The sequence below is a fragment of the Rhipicephalus microplus genome, chromosome 6, assembly GCF_043290135.1.
Source record: "Rhipicephalus microplus isolate Deutch F79 chromosome 6, USDA_Rmic, whole genome shotgun sequence".
Classification (NCBI taxonomy): Eukaryota; Metazoa; Arthropoda; class Arachnida; order Ixodida; family Ixodidae; genus Rhipicephalus; species Rhipicephalus microplus.
This window is the reverse complement of record NC_134705.1, coordinates 102,084,276-102,098,363: the sequence shown is the minus strand read 5'-3', so window position 1 is coordinate 102,098,363 and position 14,088 is coordinate 102,084,276. Positions and strand designations below refer to the sequence as shown.

The 14,088-nt window shown below is 42.9% G+C and overlaps 1 protein-coding gene across 1 annotated transcript; it reads right to left on the bottom strand.

Moving 5' to 3' along the window:
* Positions 1-10,584: 10,584 nt before the first annotated feature.
* Positions 10,585-13,783, bottom strand: LOC142764845 (uncharacterized). The gene is made up of 4 exons (XM_075865384.1): positions 12,868-13,783; positions 12,076-12,333; positions 11,360-11,404; positions 10,585-10,809 (listed from the first exon to the last, which is right to left on the bottom strand). Exons 2-4 carry the CDS (start codon positions 12,170-12,172, stop codon positions 10,643-10,645), a joined length of 309 nt encoding a protein of 102 aa, XP_075721499.1. The 5' UTR covers positions 12,173-12,333; positions 12,868-13,783; the 3' UTR covers positions 10,585-10,642.
* Positions 13,784-14,088: the final 305 nt, after the last annotated feature.

Here is a 14,088-nt window from a genome sequence, read left to right as displayed (position 1 = left end):
TTATAATCATCAATAACAGCAACGCATGTTTGTCCACTTCTTCGTCATTTTCTGCATCGGTCGTGGAACACATGCGCCAAATTGTCGGGGGCAAAATAAAAAAAAATGAAGAGAGACCAGGACGAAATCGATGAAACGTAAAGGAAAACTCATTGGGAAACAAATCACACCAAATACACGAAGTGAAAGGTGGTGAGTGGGGTGAAGTCTCCATGAATCCGTCCATGCGTCCATCCTTCTGTCCGGCTGTATGTTTGGCCGTCCATCCGTGGGTTAGGCTGTTCGTCTGTCTGTACGTTTGTCCATTCATCCATCTATTAAACACTCCAAGTACAGCCATCTCGCAACTTTTCATCATATATTCATCATATACAGTACCCCAATCCAGCAATCAGTCTAAGGACTAAACGAGAGGTGGTTACTACGACGACGACACGGGACATATGACCCACGGTGTAAGGAGCCTCGCCCCTAAAATGTTTTCGCCAGGCGAGTACGAACCTTCTTATCTGCAGTCGGAAGGCGAGCGTTTCCACCACTCAGATTACAAACACACTTCAGCAGAGCATACAGCATTGTATACTACCTCGTACAAGTAGAGTACAGTATGGTATAGTACATCTCGGCATAGCAAGGGGTCATGAACTAGGAGTGGCTTTCACTGGCTGTTGGAGAAGCAAAGTCAGCAGCGTCGCTTGACGCCTAAAATTTCACAGTATGCTAGCCCAAAATGTTTCAATTGAAAAGGAGGGGGTTCCATTGCTTACGACAATGTGCTATTCGTTTCACTAGACTCCGTATTATGGTCAATTGGAGCTTACGGCTCTGCGGTTATGGAAGAACTGCTTGGGAAAAAAATTTCTCCCTTGAATAAAAAAAACATATTTTAGGTGAAATGGTGAAGCATTGAACGCGATCATAACATCAACATTGATAACGTGAACGATGATATCATGAACAAAGTCTACTCTCTTTTTCATTAAATCTCTCGAAACTACAAAATACTAGTGTTTGGAAATACAGCCGCTGAAGGGAAAGAAACGATTTTCGTACAGCCGGTCGTATCAGTAGTCACAGGACGAAGTAATGGCATCATAGCGCGCAGAAGGGTGCAGGAGCCGTTTGCTGATGCCTGCCGAGATGTGGCACACGCTAGTGCTGGCGATCATGCCCATTCAATCAATGTTTAAAAATCAGGCTCGAGCCACGCAGCGCCTCTACCCGGCATTCATTCGTACTCTTTATCAACCGATAGACAAATGAGGTGCTTCCTTGCTGGTTCAGGAGCAATCTATGCCAGGCCTCGCATACGGAGGGATGTTGTCGCATGCGCCCTCAGTGGAGATGGGCAGCTTTTTTCGTCATTGCTTCAGCTGTGTTCCTCGCTAGCACTCGCGAGACCTTACTCGCTGTTACAGCACACGATTCGTTCTAACCATTGATTAGTTTGGACTTTACACGAAGCATAAAGGCGATAATAAAAAAACTGTGCAGAGTGTCGATATAATTTTATCGCAAAAAATACAAGAACCGTGCAAGCGAGCTGGCCTTTATTTGGGCAAAGCTGCATTGTCTTTGCTGTAAAGAGTTCGTCCTTTGAAAAGATCAAGTAATCTGGCGCCTCTTCATTGATTTCCTTCACACTTTCATTAGCATTATAACAGATGATGTTTCCTCCACATATTGTCTTTTCGTGTACAATGTTAGGGCTAATCGTTCCGTGCATAAGCATTTGAAGCTGGTCGGCCACATTGTGTTCTTTCTACTTGCTCAATTGTAAACTCACAAAATGAAGCAAACTCATTACATCGCACGCGATAATCACTTGTGCTGAGGAAGAACGGGTTGGTGAATGCCTTAAAAAGCAAAGTAAGAGAACATTGATAAGTGATATTTTTTTATAGGGACTATTCTAGAGTATGTTCTCTAGTCATGTCACTGGAACCGCTGTTCTGCCGTAACGAAGAGCACCAAATAAACGACAAGCGCCCAGATTAGGTAATGTGCTCCATTTCGTATTTTCAGAGGTGGTTTTTGGGCCCTCAAAGTGACAAGGGGTGCAATAATGGACGCAAGAGTGTAGCCAACACACCACGAACGCTGCTAAGTGAAAAATGGTTTAGCAGCGGAATGGAACATAGGCAAAATGCTAAGGCAGTTTCGCAGCGCTGGTGCCGAAATTGCAAGTGGGCAGCCTTCTTCGCTTCCCTGTGGTTTTCTCTCATGTTTCCTGTCATTTAGCCTCTGTGAACCTCTGTGTCCTTTTTTTTTTAGAGCAGAGATTCTTAAAGCGGCACTCGTTCGTACCTCGTCGTAGTCGTAGTGCGTAATTGGTCTTACGTTCTGACCGGCAAAGTGGTGCCGGTGGGATATTTCTCCTGTGCGTTGTTGAACAATAAAAACTTCGCAGCGTGCGCGTTAACTAAAAGCCGAATTCTCCTGTATCTCATTCTCCATTAGCAGCCATTGGCATGTACATTGAGCACTATCTGACAAGAAAGAGTTGCTACGTTATAGTCACTGGGCGTAACCTCCTTAGTTTTAGAAAGGTTTAGCGAGCGTTGGGCCGCCGTGCTATGAATACAGTGAACTAGTAAATACCATTAACTCAAGATGGTTAAGGGTGGGAAGTAGACACGAAGCAAAAGCCGAATTCTCCTGTCTCTCATTCCCCATTAGCTGCCATTGGCATGTACACTGAGCGCTATCTGACAAGAAAAGGTTGCTACGATATACTCACTGGGCGTAACCTCCTTGGTTTTACAAAGGTTTAGCGAGCGTTGAGCCACGCTGCCATGAATACAGTGAACTAGTTTATACCACGAACTCGAAGTGGTTAAAAGTGGGAAATAAACACGAAGCGCAAGCCGTAAGAAAGTGTGCGTGTGCCACCTCTCGTTTAGTCCTCGGAATGTCCACTGGATGACGGTGCTTCTATATGCGGAATATATATTAAAAAGATGCGATATGGTGGTGCTTGGAGTGTTGACTAGATGGACAGACGAAGACACAGACAGATTATGTACGAACGCACAGATGGCTGCTCGGATGGATGGACGCATGCACGGAGGCAGGGGCGGATGCATGGACGAACGCAGGGACGGACGCATGGATGGACGTGCGGACCACGAACAGACGCACGCACGGCCGGGCGGATGGACGCATGGACGGTCACACAGACGGACGGAAGCAAGAACGAATGGACGGATGGATGCTTCAGCCCACTTTCCCTCATTCACCCCGTAGTTATGCTGCCATTTTTTCTGTCTCTCTATGTCTATAGCTATTTTCATCTCTTTTTATGGAGTTGTTCTTCTTTTCCGGCTCGAAAGTTTCTTCTCTGGCTCCCAGGTGAACAGGAATATGTCCACCACCGTAGCTCAGTAGTAGAGCACCGGACGCGTTATAACATTGATATGTGGGGTCTATCGTCCCAAAGCCACATATGATTATGAAAGACGCCGTAGTGGAGGGCTCCAGAAATTTCGATCACCTGGGGTTCTTTAACGTGCACCCAAATCTGAGCATTTCCACCTCCATCGGAAATGCAGCCACCACCGCCGGCATTAGATCCCGTGACCGGCAGGTCAGCAGCCGAGTACTTTAGCCACTAGACCACTGTGGTTGGACACGCTTTATTCGGAAGCGGCAGCTTTAAACTGCTGCAGCTGGCAAGTCAAAACTCTACTTTTCATTGCTCACAATTGAATACCTATTTTTTGGCCATATGTATACTCCTACTTTCATTTGTATCATTGTGTGTTATTTCTAAATATTATTCTTTTAAACAAAGAAAAATAAATATTAAATTTTTTCATTATGTGAGTATTTGTATTTTAAGCTTCCAGTACATGTATTTCAATATCTCTGTCCAGGAATACCTTTGTGAGTATCTATGCCCAGCTTTATACAAGAATAAAAAACAGTATCAAGAATGCATTGCTGTCGAAGCTTCTGGGAACAAAGCTAAGTCAAATAAAAGTGTCAACTGAAATGTCGTGGGCCACACAGTGCATGGCTACAACTTGAAAAACTCCCAAGCATTTCCCCGAGGGTGAACATGGTTAAGTGCGAGTACGCGGGGTGGTGCTATGAGGGGTATTTATTAATTCGCACTATTATATTTATTAATCACACAATGGTGCCTTTATGGTGTAATGGTTCCTGGGAATCACAATTTGATCACACGGGGGAGTTTACGTTAACTCACTGGCGAATGCCAACGGATTTTAACTTTACTCCCCCTCACGACCCGCTCTCGACGGGAGACTGAGAGAGAAGGCGGGCGCGCGAGAGAGAGGGGTGCGCGCGCAGCTGCAGCGAGCGAGGAGAGCGGAGGAGCGAGCGAAGGGGGAGGGGGTATAAGGCGCGTTACTGACACCGATATCAGCGTCGCGTCCGTGGCTTATTCGGTAGAGCGTCGCGCTGCGGCCCGCCAAGTCCTCTTTCTTTTAAAGATAGAGAGAAGACTGCGGACGCCGCTGACGGCGGTGGATGGTTTGGGGTCGCTTATAAAGTGTATTCACACTTAATAAACCCGAGGGCATGCGGCAAACCATTTCAGCAGAAAAGATTACACCACTATGTATACCAGCGGAAGTCGCTGCCCAACACAAGCTGATGACCGTATCTATCTATCTATCTATCTATCTATCTATCTATCTATCTATCTATCTATCCATCTATCTATCTATCTATCTATCTATCTATCTAGACGCCTACGACATTTATACTTCCTGGCTGTTTCAATAATGGTGCCGATACCTAACTTGGTATGGCATAACATTACTGTGTGAAAAACAGATTTCACTAGACATAGCATGAAAATCATGACATGTAAGTCATTATTGTCATGATTTACATTTCATGGTCCTCCTGCTCTTTCTGTGGTTTCATTCACCTGCCATGTTGAAAACTCGTATAGTATGGCATGATTGCATGGCGAATACAAGCGACAGACCCTGACATGAAAATCATGCCTTGCGTGTCATGGAACAACATGACTACATGACACGCTCATGATGCGCTCGTGGCCCTTTTGTTAGTGTCACTTATACCAAATTTGATATTATGGTACGTGAATGGATGACGAAAGTATGTGACTGGTCCAAACATGATAATCGTGAGATGCGTGTTATGATACATGACGACATGCTACGCTCATGATGCGCTCGCGGAAGTTTCACTAGCTTCACATGTACCGAACTCGGTGATACGTGACGCGAACGGACTACATAGGTAAAGACATATTCACACATGATAATCATGACATGCGTGTCATGTAACAACATGACTACATGCCACACTCTTGATGCGCTCGCGGCCGTTTCGCTAGCTTCACATAGGTCAAAGTTTGTATTACGTGACGTCAATGGATGACGAAAGTATGCGACTGGTGCCAATCGTATTCATGAGATTCGTGTCCTATGAAAATATGACTACATACCAGAGTCAAGGCACCAATACATTTCGACGTGACGCAGTGCGCATGCTCGCCGGCGTTCATTTCGTCGCGTCACGCCGGCGTTGCCACGCCAGGCGTTGGTCTTTCCATTTACACGCTGGCGCGCGCCGCGCAGCGTTGCTTTGAGGCATGCGCGTTTCAGCTCGTCTGGTGTCTCTCCTTCACGAAAAAAGGGAGGCGTAGTGTTGTCTGGGTAATGCATCAGCGCGAAATTCAGGATGTCGAATTTCGCCCCGGTGGCCGTCAGGCTGCGCTGACGGACGCTGGTCATGCCTCGGGTCAGATTATAGAGTTCTGGGGCCGAATCCACAAAGCTTTCTCTTTGGCTACGCATTTTCTTAGCCAAAAACTCTCTTATCTGGAGGGATTACTATAGCGCGGGTATGAATTTAACTTATTCAGCACTTAAGAGGGCAAGGAGGACACACGATAGCCGATGAAACGACAAGGAAAGAAAGAAGTGTGTGCCGATAATATCAAGGTAGCACGCAAAGCGTCTAGCATCGAGAGTATATGATGATAGCCAATGATTTGCTGCACCTAAGTTTCAGTTCCGCGAGCGTTTGCTACAGCGCTTACGGGATGCCGCGTACGTTGTAATAGGCGTTTTGGCGGGCCGTGCAAAGCCAAGCACTCGCCTTTCATCAACGACTGTAGCTAAAAACGAAATTCCTCGATGGCCTTAAGTCATCGAGCAATCCATGCACTATCTCGCCAAGTACAAGTAAACAACACTCCAGGTGCCCCACATAAATGAAACCACACATAAATCGATGCATGCAATGTAAGAAAATGTGCCTCGAATGTCTTCCCCTATTTAACGCGACCAGTTACCTTACATTTCATTGAAGCTTCGCCGCTACTTAACAAATTCGGTGCAATCTAGCACGGTATAGTGGTGAACGTAAGGGTGTTTTCTACCTATAGTCAAAGGTAGCCTTTGTTGCAATATTCTTATTACAAGACACATGAGCGACTTTGGTTCCTGCAGACGAATTGTGCGGAAATAGATAACAGCAGTAATCAAATGAAATTGTGAGCGCAATTTCGCTGGTTCCATGCACCGCAGCATTTTTATAAAGCCGGAATGCGAGAACGTGCATACGCTTACGCTTAGGTATATGTCTACGTAAAATGAGGGAGACTCGTCGGGAGGTGTCTCAGTGCTAATGCTTTTCACAAAACACGGTGCAAATATTTCGTCCAGCGTTGTTTGAGTGCGCAAACAAAGCAAGGGACGTGTATACGAGTCTTGAGGTCGAATGACGTTATCACACGTGCGAAAAGGATGAAAAGAGAAAGAGAGAGAGACTCTCGTTTCGGCTTCGCGAAAGCTTGAAATCGATAGTTAATAAAGACAATTTTCTGGCCCAGCAGACGTCAGGGAAAGTCTCCGCCAAGCAGCGTCAGATGCTCGGAGAGCATAAAAAAGTGGAGTACGCGTTATATGGGAGCGACAGCCACTCAGAAAGCGAGATGAAGTGTGACTGTCCTTAGATGTGAGAATCAATGCTAATTAGGAGAGTTGAGCTAATGAGCCAAAACTTTCTTAAATAACGATAATGGAAGCAAACTGAGCGTTTATCTAGTGAAAGTAACACTAGTGACAGTGAACTTATAATAGTTGATTATCGTTGTCACAGGCCGATATATATTTTTATTTTCTTATTTACATTTGGCAAACGATGAGAAGGTAGCCTACGTTAGACCCGGCTCTCCCAACGTCTTGACAGTAATGTACAAGAATAAATAGCGCACGGTTATACAGTCACACGTGGCGGTTTCTATCTTCTAGTAACCTTGGGCAAACGCATTCTAACTATTTTTTCTATTTTTGACAAAGTTTCACCGAACGTTTTTGCATTTGGCTTCATTCGAAGGAATGACGATATATCAGCAATAGGGCGAATGCAAGCACTGCTGCAGTGGACGAGCGGTTACAGCGCTCAACTGCAATCTAGGAGGTACTTGGTTCGATTCGCAGAATCATTGAGCACTTTTTTTTTCAAGAGGTTGCCCGGCCTAACATTATGCGTGGTGGAGAGTACTAATTTTCTGAAAAGTAGGCTTTCGCACTTGCTTCTTTCACTCCCCTTTTGACCCAAAAGCGCTGTACTGTGCTCCTTAAAAAATTAAACAATTCAGGGTTCATAATTTTCTCCTCCATCCTCTCTTATCGCAAAAGTGTCCAGTGCTGAAATACCAATATCATACCTGGTATATTACTTTTCACGTGTTTGGATATTCGGCCAGCAATCAGTCTTCACAGTGTTTTGAAGAAAATCTACACATGCAGTGAGCTAATTGCTTGCAGCCAAGTTGACTGCCTTTGTAGGGACACGCTTTCGTGCTTTTTCAGTGGGCATCATCACATGCAGCAAGACCAAAGAGCACGGAGGACTGTTAGAGCTGATGCAAGCAGAGTGATTAGTTTGTGTCTTCTCTCCCGCTATTTGTCATGCTGCACGCTTTACTGTAATGTCGCTGTCAATGGTTAAAATGAACTATAGCAGTTAATAGAGTTCTGCTGAGAGGGTCCCCTATTGTCCAGAATGGAACAGAACAATGGCAATTTGATTTGTGTGATAAAGAGATACCCTGCTTTTGGTTACTAGAATAAATTTCTAAACTGAAGTTTATTTTTTATTAACAACAGTTCCAGTGCAAATGAAAGGTGCATGGACAAAACTCGTGTATTCAGCTTGACTAGGTTTGTGACCTTAATTGTAATTGCGAACCAGTATCACAGTATGCATAAATACCACACACATATACAACCACGGGTGATAGCTTGCTTATTCTGATTAAAATTGAAAGGTTGAAATCGACATATTCAACCAACGCAATGTGTACGAGATATGCCATGTAGAGTAGCTATGTTCTAAACTAATCTTCGCAGGTTCGTTCCATTTTACCCAATTTCTTGCCCATGACTGTAGGTTGGTAAATGAAACAACTTCTTCAAACACACATATTCTGTGTAAGGTTACATTGATTTTTATGCAGTGCAAAACAAATTGAAATGTATAATGGCTCAAAAGAGAAATAACTAGAAACAAATTCAGCCAAATCATTAACGAACTTACTCACCAATGATAAACGGATTCTCATTTAACAGATACATACATACATACATACATACATACATACATACATACATACATACATACATACATACATACATACATACATACATACATACATACATACATACATACATACATACATACATACATACATACATACATACATACATACATACATACATACATACATACATACATACATACATACATACATACATACATACATACATACATACATACATACATACATACATACATACATACATACATACATACATACATACACTCAGGTGTAAATATTAAAATGAATGGCTATAAAACAATTCTAATACACTCATTTTGAATATACTACAGAAAGTAACTTACGAGAGAAATCCACCGGCACTGTTATGTCTGAACACGGTGTTTCTCGAACCATCTCGCAAAAGCTTGATGCATAGTTTTCCGCTGCTGCCCAGTGACAAGCAGTTTTTATAAAAAACACAAGAATAAAGCACTTAACAATGTCATGCTAAAGAAAAGGGCTGTACATCAATATTTTGTACATGTCTGCAATATCACTCTATTTATTCACATAGCTTGGCTCATTCACAACCCACTAACAAAGCATGTTAGGACACTTGGGCTGAAAGTTGGCACAGCGCGAGTAAATTCTAGACAATACATGAATAATACAATTATAAGCTACTAAGCTCCTTGGTGCAAACAGTGTTTATATTGACAGCTATAGGTGCCATTTCGTTTCCCCAAAACACTTCTCAAAAGTAGAATCAACTTGATTCAGCTAAAATTTCTATTCTGGCGCGTCGTGGTGGCTCAACGGTGGAAGTGACTCTTTCGGCCAAGAAAACAAAGACCAATTATTTTTCCAGTTCGTGAATTCACCCCATGCTAACATTGGGGCAGCTGGTAGGAGTGCTTTTGGAGAGAGGAAACCACCACATTCCCACCAGTTGTGGCCTTGAGTAGCTACTTCACTTGGACAAAATGATGAAAAACACACCTCAAGAAGACTTCAAAGTTTGCACATCAACACAGTTCCCATACAGCTGTCTATTAGTCTGCTTGAAAAATATTGAGTTTACTGGTGGGCAAAGACTGTACAAATGTGAGGTGATGCTCCAGTGCACTGCATGTATGTCTTGCTGCTGGCCTCAACTGCGATGTTGCTCAGCACATATGTGTAAAATAACAACTAATACTATGCCACTGCAAAGTAATTACGTGTCATTTGCATGAAACAGGGACCACAATAAAAGAACATAACAACATTTGCCTTCACAAATTTAAAAAAAATGTAAATAAATTTCCACAGAGTTTTCACAGTTCATCTGAGGATAGTAATATTGGTTATAAACACATTCTTACTTCCACTAACAAACTATTTTAAGAAGCCAAATTCAATATTAGAGTATACCAGCACTTTTGTAGGGCTAAACAATTTTACAGACACCTAGAAAAACACAAGTGAATGCATGCTATAGCTACATATAAAAATAAATACTTGTATTTCTAGTCTGAGTAGAGCTGCATAGATGATAAGTCACTTGCATTACATTATGAACAAACCTATCCGAGCAAAGTATACATTTAAGAAGTTACACTTACACAGTAGATAAGTAGACTGTTGAAAGACAGACAGGCAGTGAGATAATACCCAAGCACTAAAATCTACTGTTAAGATACACTAAGAGTAGTGATGATCCTCTTCCTTCCAAATAAAATAATCCACATAGATTCACTTCCCAGAGCTTATACACTCATGGCATCATTGGTGCTATACAAATGAGTGTACACTGAAGGATTACATCGACTAAATACATCATTACTGAATGCATGGCTTTACTTCTTGTACTACAAAGAATGCAAACACAGTTACCATTGGTGACCATAGATGCTGTGATTTCTGGCATGTAAATGTAAAGGCACGCAGGCATTTAACACACATGTTAGAAACTTCAGCTCGAAAATATTTGTCCACTAACACTACAGCGGCCTTTAAATAAGTGTCATAGTTTGGTATCTTCCATGCAAAATTTAAATAATTTCGAATGCAAGCAAATGAACTGCTGAATAATTCACTGCTAAGAAGTTAAGCAGCAGCTGCTCCTGACATCACAATGTGCTCTTTCTGCTGTTGTAAACTTTGAGCAGGAGAACAGTCACTGGCAGTCCCTTTATACTTGTTGGTCTTCTGTGCTCTGTTCTTGATACACTGTACATGACCGTGGAGCACCAAACCCCTTGTTACTGCTGGAACTTAGAAAAATACAGATCATTGTTACAACCATGCTACATGCAAGAGTGTATAGTTGTCAATTATCTGCTCATATATACAGATATTGTATTTTCAGAAGCCAATGACAAGCCTCAACAAACACACACACAAACAGTGAAGACTGAAAATATATTTAATATGATACAAGAGCAAAACTATAATGTTATAGATGAAGGCATGCAACTTCTGACAGGCATAAAAAGCTAATAGAGTTTCTTCTATTTCGACTTTACACTAGGTGCGAGAAGTACACGACAAATAAGTTCACTAAGAAACACAAGTTAGACTGCATTACAACACAACCGCCAATGTTCATAACTTTAAGGCTGTCTAACATAGCCAGCTCACCATACCGCATACAGGAGCAAATGGGCAGTCTAGAAGACACATAGAACTTGTGGATTATGAGTGTGCTTGTTGTTGACATCTATTATTTTAAATGAAGAAAACCTTTCAAAAATGCACTTCATCAGGGGAAATAATCATACGCAACAAACACAATGGGCTCCTACAGGTGCCACCAACACTCACCATTATTGTTGATACCAGTGTCTTGCCGGATGGATATGCTGCGTCCTGCACAGAACACCAAAGAAGCGCTCCATGACTTGGATTGCATGTGTGCTAGCTGCATCGTTCTGCTGCTTAAATAGGCTAGCCACAGACAGCTAAATGAGAAGCCATGGCTTTGAAACACACTGAACGTCACCTTTAGAGATCAACAATGCATACTTAGGTCAGGTAAAATTTGTAGAAAAATATATATCACTATGCAATCGTGCTGAGCATGTTCGGCTGAAACACAAGCAACAGCACTGAGAGAGAAAAAGCTACATTAGGTAAAAGATGCAGTTACTGGCCCTATGTCATCTGAGGCTTCTTCAATAGGTCTTTCTCCTTGCAAGTTGTGAACAGCCAGGCAATTTTCACCCACTTGCTATTTCCTTCCAGAGCACTTGATCCACAGAAGGAGTCACAAGCTCGAGAGCTCAATAAGGAATCAAAGTATTTGTGCTCGTTTCAAAGCACAAGCTTTTGAGTCTCAGATTATTGGAGTTTCATTCATAAGCTGCCGGCTTTCAGCTTTCAACATTCTCAATTATCTTGCAATTTAGTTCTATAAATGTTGAATAAGAATTATGTGTAAGAATATTACAGGTATCCACTGAAAGCAACCATGCTTGGGTTTTCAATTTGTGCACAGTAAGTGGTGTTCACGTAATCGTATGTATTAATGAAAAACTAACCTTGCAGCCAGCTGTTAGGCAGTTTTGTGCCCTCGAAGCTCCCAAGCAGATCGCAGTCCTTCCAGATGAGGCTGCCATGCATGCTTCCACGCCACATCCGCTGAATGATAACAGTCCGAGCAGTGACATAGGCTTGCACAGTTAGGAAGAACGTGTCGTTCCTATTTTTGTACAGGTGCTCCAAGTAATGATGAGGATTGATGTGCCAGAATGTGCAACCAATGCATCACAGGACCGTAACAAAACAATCTCTGCGATCTGTGAAGAACCAAAAACGAGATATATAAAAACAATCATTAAAAGCACTCACTTGTAATACTTATTTGAGGAAGCTATCACTTTGTTTAACTGACCAAAATCTGCTATATTCACTTTGAAATAAACTGAAGCCTCATGTAAAATTTACGTACCGCAATATATATGTCCTACTGAAGTATAGTACTACCACAGTGGTAATCGTCTATAAAACTAATTTTCCAAAATAACATAAATTTTTTAAGTGCAACCTAGCTCCTGAAAAATAAATTCACATTACCTTTCCAACTATCAAACGTGGTCAATCGACAGGCCCAACCTCATAATGAAACAAGAGCTCACTTGTATCAAATCACAAAAAACTTTTTATGTATTTGCTCCATAATATATGTATGTATATAACAGTAGTAGTAAATTTTTCATGCTTCAATTTACCATCGAGAAACATTACATGTGATGGGCTGAAAAACTTGCACACGTTATAGAACTGCGTGAATTATAGTACCGGTGAAATTTAGTTCTGCAAGGTGAACTCACCGATGGCAGCATTTAGTAGCCGTCGGTGTCATGAGGAACCAAGTACGGCCAACAGGCAAAGGGCATCTGCAGACTGGAAGCTGCCAATGAGAGCAATGAAGGGCTGGCCAGGCGTGCACGTCCATTGATAAAGTGTAAGAACTGGCCATGACCGGCTGTTGTCAAGGCTCTAGTGCCGTGCAAAACGATGGCCAGACGAACTCGGAAACCTGTTGTTAGGCGATATTGGCCTACAACTTCATCCAAAGCAAGGCACCGCTGAAATCTTTGCTTTTTTGGGGGGGGCTGGAGGGAAGCTTGACGTTCACGGGCTCTCGCTGCCACATAGAACTCTCAATTTGTTACCGAAGTTGTCTAGGCGCGCTTCCAAAGTAACACGATCCACAACAGAATGTAGCATCTCGCAGTTTTGGTTGATCACATCACAGCGCTAGGACTATGGTTATCACAAAAAGGAGAAGTGACGACTTAACAAACAAAAGCACCAAGCTGCCCCACCACAACTTCGCAGGGCAAAACAGTCATCAACGCTGTCTTTCAATTTTCGGTCACACGAGCACAGCTTGGTCACAAGTCTTGGAACGTCAACACAGCACCACTGTTCACAACGAACATCATTTCACTCTCGAACAGTACATTGCTCTCAAGTAAATAGAAGCGTACGGGCTTACTAGTGGCGAAGCAAGAACCGAGCGCGTAGTTCATAAGTTTCCGTACGTACTTGGGGTCACTCAAGTAACGTGTCAAAACGCTGTCAATCCGGAATGTCACACAGCACCCAACTGAGAGACTGGAAAGTCAAGCGAACGAACTGTTACCGGCACACAAACACACATTGCAGGCTTCTCGAGTGCTAGTTGCCGTCGATACATCGACGCCGATCCTCGCTTGACAACCACACCGACGCGCAGGCTTCGCTGCGCCATACACCATTGCACTGCCACAGCTTTCCGCACTGCTTACACGCACCGAAAGAGCTGCTGTAATCACAGCACATCCGGTCAAACGCTGAAGTAACTCGTGCGAGAACGTTTGCTGAAAGTCGCACCGACCGATATGCTGTTTACGACGCCATGTTGTTGTCGACAACTGCGCAGCACATAAGAGAGCTCTTAGAAAGTACTTGCACTATTTTGACGGCGTGAAAAAATTTTCTCTTATGTGCGAGGGGGGTGATATGACGAACAGGACAGGTGTGCCAGATGAAAGAAGTGTTTTGGC

Excerpts from the sequence above, each read along its gene's own strand:
- LOC142764845 (XM_075865384.1), bottom strand. The coding sequence starts at position 12,172 with ATGTGGCGTGGAAGCATGCATGGCAGCCTCATCTGGAAGGACTGCGAT. Across the intron at positions 11,405-12,075 it reads GCCTAACAGCTGGCTGCAAG|GACGCAGCATATCCATCCGG; the intron begins GTTAGTTTTTCA and ends TGTTCTGTGCAG. Across the intron at positions 10,810-11,359 it reads CACTGGTATCAACAATAATG|TTCCAGCAGTAACAAGGGGT; the intron begins GTGAGTGTTGGT and ends TATTTTTCTAAG.